Genomic DNA, 9,165 nt, shown 5'->3' on the forward strand with positions numbered 1-9,165 from the left:
CTTTGGGGATCTCACCAGATAACGAATGCAAGAGCTCATCAGAGTTCCTCTGCATCTCCCCCTTCACCTTCTGCCAAAGGATCGACCGCTGACTGCTCAGGACGCCTGCAAAACCGCAACAAAGTAGCAAGACGACTACTAGCAACCTTGTATCGCTTCATCCTGCCGGCTTTCTCGGCTGTTTCCAGGTGGTGCATGCTCTGGGGGTAGCCTGCCTTCTCTCTGCACCAGGAGCTCTGATGAAATCTCCTGTGGGTCAACGGAATCTTCACCCTGCAACCGCAGGCACCAAAAGACTACATCACTGGTCGTCTGGGTCCCCTCTCAGCACAATGAGCGTGCTCCCTGGAACTCAGCAACTCTGTCCAAGTGACTCCCACAGTCCAGTGACTCTTCACTCCAAGTTTGGTGGAGGTAAGTCCTTGCCTCCCCACGCTAGACTGCATTGCTGGGTACCGCATGATTTGCAGCTGCTCCGGCTCCTGTGCACTCTTCCAGGATTTCCTTTTTGCACAGCCAAGCCTGGGTCCCGACACTCCTTTCTGCAGTGCACAACCTTCTGAGTTGTCCTCCGACGTCGTGGGACTCCCTTTTGTGACTGCGGGTGGGCTCCGGTTCACTCTTCTTCCAAGTGCCTGTTCAGGTACTTCTGCGGGTGCTGCCTGCTTCTGTGAGGGCTCCCTGACTTGCTGGGTGCCCCCTCTGTCTCCTCCTCCAAGTGGCGACATACTGGTTGATCCGGGGCCACAGCAGCACCCAAAAACCTCTACTGCAACCCTTGCAGCTAGCAAGGCTTGTTTGCGGTCTTTCTGTGTAGGAATACCTTTGCAAGCTTCATTGCGATGTGGGACATCCATCCTCCAAAGGGTAAGTTTCTAGTCCTCTTTTTTCTTGCAGAACTCCAAGCTTCTTCCAACAGGTGGCAGCTTCCTTGCACCCTCAGCTGGCATTTCCTGGGCTCCTGCCCACTCTCGACACTGTCGCAACTATTGGACTTGGCCCCTTTGTCTTACAGGTACGGAAATCTGCTGTTGTTGCATTGCTGGTGTTTGTTCTTCCTGCAGAAACCCCCTATCACGACTTCTGTGCTCCCTGGGGGTAGTGGGTGCACTCTACACCTACCTTTCAGGGTCTTGGGGTGGGCTATTTTTCTAGCCCTCACTGTTTTCTTACAGTCCCAGCGACCCTCTACAAGCTCACATTGGTTTGGGGTCCATTTGTGGTTCGCATTCCACTTTTGGAGTATATGGTTTGTGTTGCCCCTATACCTATGTGCTCCTATTGCAATCTATTGTAACTTTACACTGCTTGCATTACATTTCTTGCTATTACCTGCATAATTTTGTTTGTGTACATATATCTTGTGTATGTATCTTATCCTCATACTGACAGTATTCACTGAGATACTTTTGGCATATTGTCATAAAAATAAAGTACCTTTATTTGTAGTACTTCTGTGTATTGTGTTTTCTTATGATATTGTGCATATGAAACCAGTGGTTTTTTGGGAGCTTTACATGTCTTCTAGTTCAGCCTAGGCTGCTTTGCCATAACTACCTTCTATCAGCCTTAGCTGCTAGAAACACCTCTTCTACACTAATAAGGGATAACTGGACCTGGCACAAGGTGTAAGTACCTCTGGTACCCACTACAAGCCAGGCCAGCCTCCTACATTGGTTGTGCAGCGGTGGGATAAGTACTTGTAACTACTTACCACTTTGTCATTGTGTACTTTTCATAAGAGAATAATATACAAAACAAGTTCAGTGTATGTACATCTAACCAAAAAGTTTTGCTTTTCTCCTCTTAAACCTTTTACTACGTTCTGAAAAGTACTCTAAAACTTCTTTAAAAGTTTTTACAAGTTAGAAAAAGTTTTTTTCTCTGTTCTTTAAAAAGTTCAGAAACTTTTTCTTCCTTTTCACTGTCTCTAAACCTTTTGCTACCATGTCTGTGGTAGACTCTACTCTTAAAATGGTCAATACTACTTATGACAATTTAAATTACAAGACCCTAAGGAGTCTCTGGTTAGATAGAGGTTTAGTGATAGGAAAGAACCCTACAAAAGAGTTTCTATATAACAAGCTTCTTGTGAATGATGAGTCCCTAGGAGGCACTTCAAATGAGAGGTTAATAGGTGGTTCCCATTCTGACTCAGGAGATCTCCTTGAGGGAGGTGGGGAGGATTCTGTTCCAGATCTGCCCCCTAGCAGGACACCTAGTAATGTTGGTAGTAATGGAGGTTCCCATCAAAGTAGGGGAGTCTTTATTCCTGGAGGCCAAGTTATTAGGGTTCATTCAGTTAGGGACAGATCTACCTCTGTTGTTTCCAATTTATCTTCTGTGTCCAAGCATTCCCAACCCACCCACCATGAAGACAATATGTTAGAAAGGGAACTCAAAAAGTTGAGGGTTGAAGAGACCAGACTGAAGCTTAAACAGCAATAGCTGGCCTTAGATAGGGAATCCCTAGACATTGAGAAGGAGAGACAGAGATTGGGGTTAGGACCCCATGGTGGCAGCAGCAGTATTCCTGATAGCAATCCTGTTAGAGAGCATGATTCCAGGAATCTGCACAAGATAGTTCCCCCTTACAAGGAGGGGGATGACATCAACAAGTGGTTTGCTGCACTTGAGAGGGCCTGTATGGTACAGGGGGTCCCTCAAAGGCAGTGGGCTGCTATATTGTGGCTATCTTTCAACGGGAAGGGTAGGGATAGGCTCCTTACTGTTAGAGAAAGTGATGCTAACAATTTTGCAGTTTTGAAGGATGCACTCTTGGATGGATTTGGCTTAACCACTGAACAATACAGGATTAAGTTCAGAGACACCAGAAAAGAGTCCTCACAAAACTGGATAGACTTTGTTGACTGTTCAGTGAAGGCTTTGGAGGGGTGGTTACATGGCAGTAAAGTTTCTGACTATGAAAGCCTGTATAATCTTATTCTGAGAGAGCATATTCTGAATAACTGTGTGCCTGACTTGTTACACCAATATCTTGTGGACTCAGTCCTGACCTCTCCCCAAGAATTGGGAAAGAAGGCAGACAAATGGGTCAGAACAAGAGTGAACAGAAAAGTTCATACAGGGGGTGACAAGGATGGCAAGAAGAAAGATGGTGAGAAATCTCAGGATAGGCATAGGGATAAGGGTAAAACCAAAGATCCTTCTTCAAATCCTAAACACTCTTCAGGGGGTGGGGATAAATCAAATTCTTCCTCTTCTTCACAACATACACACATTAAAAAGCCTTGGTGCTGTGTTTGTAAAAATAAAGGCCATTGGCAAAGGGATAGGTCCTGTCCAGGTAAACCCCCTGAGCCAACCACCACTAATACATCAAACTCTAGTGCCCCTAGCAGTAGTGGTAATAGTGGTGGGACTGCTGGCAACAGTCAAAGTAAGGGTGTAGTTGGGTTCACTTATGGGTCCATCATAGAAACTGGGGTAGTCAGTCCCAAGACAGTTTCTGTCACACCTAGTGGCACTGGCCTTGCCACACTGGCTGCTTGTCCCCTTACAATGGATAAGTACAGGCAGACAGTTTCAATAAATGGTGTTGAGGCCCAGGCCGGTGCCAGTATCACTCTGGTGACTTCAAACCTAGTGCCCCTTGAACATAACATCATTGGACAACAGTACAAGATTATTGATGTCCATAACTCCACTAAGTTACTTCCCTTAGCTATAGTTCAGCTTAGTTTGGGTGGAGTTACTGGCCCTAAGCAGGTGGTAGTATCACCTAGCTTCCCTGTGGACTGTCTCTGAGGTAATGACCTAGAGACCTCAGGTTGGGCTGAGGTAGAGTTTTATGCCCATGCAGCCATGCTGGGTATCCCTGAGGAATTGTTCCCTCTAATTTCTACTGAAATGAAAAAGCAAAGGAGAGAAGAAGGCCTGAAAACTCAGGTCACAATATCCCCTAACCACCCTGCCATTCAGGATACCATTCCTGTGGTGGGAGAAACCTCTCCTGGGGTGGCACCTGTACCAAGGGAATCATAAGCTGGCACAGCTGTACTCCCTGAGGTGAAAGTACCTCTCTGTGGGATAATTAATATTGGTGAGAAAGAATGCACCATTTTAGTTAACATGGAGCATCCCTCCAACCCTCCCAGAGAATCTTTAGTGCAGAAAGCCTGCACTGCCTCACAACGCTTAGGACAGCAGCCCTGCCCTAGTGTGGAGCTCATAGGATAGCATCCCTGCCCTGCTCCAACTAAAGAGAAACATCATCCCTGTTCTCTCTTACAGCCATATGGACAGAGTTTTTGCCCAGCTATGGCTTTACTGAGAGAGCATCCCTGTCTGGCATTCTCATCACTAGAAATAGGTCCAGTGGACAATTCCCACTTTTCTAAACTAAAACTTACTGATAGGAACTCTGAAAATACACCTTCACGTTGTTGGTTAGCTAAAAAACTTCAAACAGGGTGGTTTACATCCCCACAGGGAAGTAACCATATAGTGGATGATAAAGGGAGTAACCAGTCTATTGCAGAGCTACTTGTAGGAGGCTGGCCTGGCTTGTAGTGGGTACCAGGACCAGTTATCCCTTATTAGTGTAGAAGAGGTGTTTCTAGCAGCTTAGGCTGATAGAAGGTAGCTATGGAGAGCAGCTTAGGCTGAACTAGGAGACATGCAAAGATCCTACTATACCACTGGTGTCATGTGCACAATATCATAAGAAAACACAATACACAGATATACTAAAAATAAAGGTACTTTATTTTTATGACAATATGCCAAAGTATCTCAGTGAGTACCCTCAGTATGAGGATGCCAAATATACACAAGATATAAGTACACAATACCAAAAATATGCAGTAATAGAAGTAATGCAAGCAATGTAGAGTTACAGTAGATTGCAATAGGAGCACATAGGTACAGGGGCAGCACAAACCATATACTCTAGAAGGGGAATGTGAACCACGAATGGACCCCAAACCTATGTGAGCTTGTAGAGGGTCGCTGGGACTGTAAGAAAACAGTGAGGGTTAGAATAATAGCCCACCCCAAGACCCTGAAAAGTAGGTGCAAAGTGCACCTATATTCCCAAGAGAGCACAGAAGTCGTGCTAGGGGAATTCTGCAAGGAAGACCAACACCAGCAATGCAACAAAGGTGAATTTCTGGACGAGAGTACCTATGGAACAAGGGGACCAAGTCCAAGAGTCACGACAAAGTCGAGATTGGGCAGATGCCCAGGAAATGCCAGCTGAGGGTGCAAAGAAGCTGCCACCGGATGGTAGAAGCGGTGGATTCTGCAAGAACGAAGAGGACTAGGAACTTCCCCTTTGGAGGATGGATGTCCCATGTCGTGAAGAAGCTTGCAGAGGTGTTCCCACGCAGAAAGACCGCAAACAAGCCTTGCTAGCTGCAAGGGTTGCGGTTAGGGTTTTTGGATGCTGCTATGGCCCAGGAGGGACCAGGATGTCACCACTTACGTGAGGAGACAGAGGGGGCGCCCAGCAAGACAGGGAGCCCTCACAGAAGCAGGCAGCACCCGCAGAAGTGCCGGAACAGGCACTACAAAGAGGAGTGAACCGGAGCTCACCCAAAGTCACAAAAGGAGATCCCACGACGCCGGAGGACAACTCAGGAGGTTGTGCACTGCAGGTTAGAGTGTCGGGACCCAGGCTTGGCTGTGCACAAAGGAAATCCTGGAAGAGTACACAGGAGCCGGACCAGCTGCAAATCACGCGGTACCCAGCAATGCAGTCTAGCGTGGGGAGGCAAGGACTTACCTCCACCAAACTTGGACTGAAGAGTCACTGGACTGTGGGAGTCACTTGGACAGAGTTGCTGAGTTCCAGGGACCACGCTCGTCGTGCTGAGAGGGGATCCAGAAGACCGGTGATGCATTTCTTTTGGTGCCTGCGGTTGCAGGGGGAGGAATCCGTCGTCCCACGGGAGATTTCTTCGGAGCTTCTAGTGCAGAGAGGAGGCAGACTACCCCCACAGCATGCACCACCAGGAAAACAGTCGAGAAGGCAGCAGGATCAGCGATACAAGGTCGCAGTAGTCGTCTTTGCTACTTAGTTGCGGTTTTGCAGGCTTCCTGAGCAGTCAGCGGTCGATTCCTTGGCAGAAGGTGAAGAGAGAGATGCAGAGGAACTCTGATGAGCTCTTGCATTCGTTATCTAAAGAAATCCCCAAAGTAGAGACCCTAAATAGCCATAAAAGGAGGTTTGGCTACCTAGGAAGGAGGATAGGCTAGCAACACAGGTAAGAGCCTATCAGGAGGAGTCTCTGACGTCACCTGCTGGCACTGGCCACTCAGAGCAGTCCAGTGTGCCAGCAGCACCTCTGTTTCCAAGATGGCAGAGGTCTGGAGCACACTGGAGGAGCTCTGGGCACCTCCCCTGGGAGGTGCAGGTCAGGGGAGTGGTCACTCCCCTTTCCTTTGTCCAGTTTCGCGCCAGAGCAGGGCTGGGGGATCCCTGAACCGGTGTAGACTGGCTTATGCAGAGATGGGCACCACCTGTGCCCATCAAAGCATTTCCAGAGGCTGGGGGAGGCTACTCCTCCCCTGCCTTAACACCTTTTTCCAAAGGGAGAGGGTGTAACACCCTCTCTCTGAGGAAGTCCTTTGTTCTGCCTTCCTGGGCCAGGGCTGCCACGCTTAACACGCTTAAATTCAGAAAAAAACAAGGGCGCTTGTTAGAGCTCTGGTTTTGCTAGTGATGTGTTAGATTATAAAACTATCTGGTTGTAGTAGTGCTGATCTCAAAAGCGTATATTAAATAAATTAACTTGTGTTTTTATACAAAGCTCTTCCTACCACACTTATGCCATTCCTAAGGCCCTCATTATGAGCAGCCAGATAACGTCCAATATGGGTTGTAACTTTTAACAGCTGATATCGGAGTTATGAGTTTTGTGGTATTTATTACATCTGACACAAGCTAGGTGCGATAAAAAAAACATGTCTCAATGTAATATTTGGTAGGTCGAATCTGCAGATATTTATTAGGGAAGAATGTCTGTTACAAATTGGTGCACTAAGCATCAAAATCTGCATCTTATAGGCAAAACTTGTAATTTGCAATAATTGTTAGTCGTGCAAAGTTCTGAACTCCTTGTTTTTATTGTGCGCGATAGCTTTCTCACATAAAGACAGATTATTCGTGGGGAGGTCCTAAGCACTGTAAATAACAGATATTACTATTCCCCAAACAATGGTACTCAATGTATTGACTTTGTAAGGATGGAAGGCTGCTTCTGACCTGCTGGGATTCAAAGGTAGGGCCCCCAATGCCTGCATTTATCAGCGGTAAATGTTCATCTTATAGAGCCACCTTCCCAGCAACAGAGAGTGATCGAGGTGGTGGCTAATGATGATATCATGACCCTTCTTAATTTTTAGCAGTTTCAGTCAGTGCCTGATTTGAGTTGGTGGTTGCAGCCGGGGCTTTCTAGCTCTCATTGTTGTCGACCGGAACTTATTCTCATCATCAGACTTTAATCCAGAAGATAAAAGGGAAATGTGGAAAAGGAGGAGGAAGAGAAAGATGGAAACAGAGTTGCAAATGCAGGAAGCAGGCGTGAAGAAAAGCTGCAAGAATGAGATAAAGGGACAGGAATTGTCTGTGGTGGATGAAAGAGGCATGAGGTGGAATCAAGACCAAGTGGCCTCGGTATTTGGCAGCCACAACTTTCGGCAGCACCTCTAGGCACCTGCGGCTACTATTTTTCAAACTAAGCACTTGCAATACAGCTTCTTCCTCGGCCTCTCTTGCTGTGGCTTTTTAGAGCGCCATCACTGCTGATCCACCCGATGAGCAGAAGGCAGCCACCACTGCTGATCCACCTGAAGAGCAGAAGGCAGCCACCACTGCTGATCCACCCTATGAGCAGAAGACAGCCATCACTGATGATCCACCTGATGAGCAGAAGGCAGCCACCACTGCTGATCCACCCTATGAGCAGAAGGCAGCCGCCACTGCTGAGCCACCTGATGAGTAGAAGGCAGCCACCACTGCTGATCCACCCAATGAGCAGAAGGCAGCCATCATTGCTGATCCATTCGATGAGCAGAAGGCAGCCATCACTGCTGATCCACCCGATGAGCAGAAGGCAGCCACCACTGCTGATCCACCCGATGAGCAGAAGGCAGCCATCACTGCTGATCCACCCGATGAGCGATGAGCAGAAGGCAGCCACCACTGCTGATCCACCCGATGAGCAGAAGGCAGCCTCCACTGCTGATCCACCCGATAAGCAGAAGAGGCAGCCATCACTGCTTGTCCACCTAATGAGCAGAAGGCAGCCATCACTGCTGATCCACCCGATGACCAGAAGGCAGCCACCACTGCTTGTCCACCTGATGAGCAGAAGGCAGCCACCACTGCTGATCCACCCGATGAGCAGAAGGCAGCCACAACTGCTGATCCACCCGATGAGCAGAAGGCAGCCACCACTGGTTGTCCACCCGATGAGAAGGCAGCCACCACTGCTTGTCCACCTGATGAGCAGAAGGCAGCCACCACTGCTGATCCACCCGATGAGCAGAAGGCAGCCACCACTGGTTGTCCACCCGATGAGAAGGCAGCCATCACTGCTTGTCCACCCGATGAGCAGAAGGCAGCCAACACTGCTGATCCACCCGATGAGAAGAAGGCAGCCACCACTGCTGATCCACCCGATGAGCAGAAGGCAGCCACCACTGCTGATCCACCCGATGAGAAGAAGGCAGCCACCACTGCTGATCCACCCGATGAGCAGAAGGCAGCCACCACTGCTGATGTGCACGGGGTTCCCGAGGCTCAGGCCGGGCTGGCCCTAATTCAGATTGATCAGGACAGCACCCTGGGTGGAAAGGAAATGTAGTGTTTGCTGTGGGGTTGGGGGTCGCTGCAGGGTGGCGGCAGGGGGTGTCAGGAAGACGGAGGAGGGCAGGGGGTGATGGGTGCTAACAGTTACTCTGAGGTACATCAAGGGCTGACTACAAACTCTTTAACAGGACCTGACTGAGAGCAAGTGGGATGGACGAGCTGCTGTTTGCAGGACATTGGGCCAGGATGTCGCACCCCTCAGGATATTGGCACCCTGGGCCCAGCTCACCCATGCCAAGGGCCCGCCCTGGGCAGTGAGTCCCATGGTTCACGCGCCTGTTGCTGGACAGCGCAGCACAGAGTCTGTGTGTAACTATAAGCAGGGTGGC

At 48.8% G+C, this 9,165-nt stretch overlaps 1 protein-coding gene across 1 annotated transcript; it reads left to right on the forward strand.

Annotated features, from left to right (window-relative positions):
- Positions 1 to 7,513: 7,513 nt before the first annotated feature.
- Positions 7,514 to 8,831, forward strand: LOC138278809 (serine-aspartate repeat-containing protein I-like). The gene is made up of 3 exons (XM_069219321.1): positions 7,514 to 7,639; positions 7,755 to 7,934; positions 8,265 to 8,831. The coding sequence occupies exons 1-3, from the start codon at positions 7,514 to 7,516 to the stop codon at positions 8,829 to 8,831; spliced, it is 873 nt and encodes a 290-aa protein (XP_069075422.1).
- Positions 8,832 to 9,165: the final 334 nt, after the last annotated feature.

The sequence above is a fragment of the Pleurodeles waltl genome, unplaced genomic scaffold (assembly GCF_031143425.1).
Source record: "Pleurodeles waltl isolate 20211129_DDA unplaced genomic scaffold, aPleWal1.hap1.20221129 scaffold_59, whole genome shotgun sequence".
NCBI lineage: Eukaryota > Metazoa > Chordata > Amphibia > Caudata > Salamandridae > Pleurodeles > Pleurodeles waltl.

What these genes read in the sequence shown, in the direction of transcription:
- LOC138278809 (XM_069219321.1), top strand. Translation starts at nt 7,514, where the DNA reads ATGGAAACAGAGTTGCAAATGCAGGAAGCAGGCGTGAAGAAAAGCTGC. An exon ending in ATCAAGACCAAGTGGCCTCG is followed by an intron (nt 7,640 to 7,754) that starts GTATTTGGCAGC and finishes GTGGCTTTTTAG; the next exon opens with AGCGCCATCACTGCTGATCC. An exon ending in ATCCACCCTATGAGCAGAAG is followed by an intron (nt 7,935 to 8,264) that starts GCAGCCGCCACT and finishes CCTAATGAGCAG; the next exon opens with AAGGCAGCCATCACTGCTGA.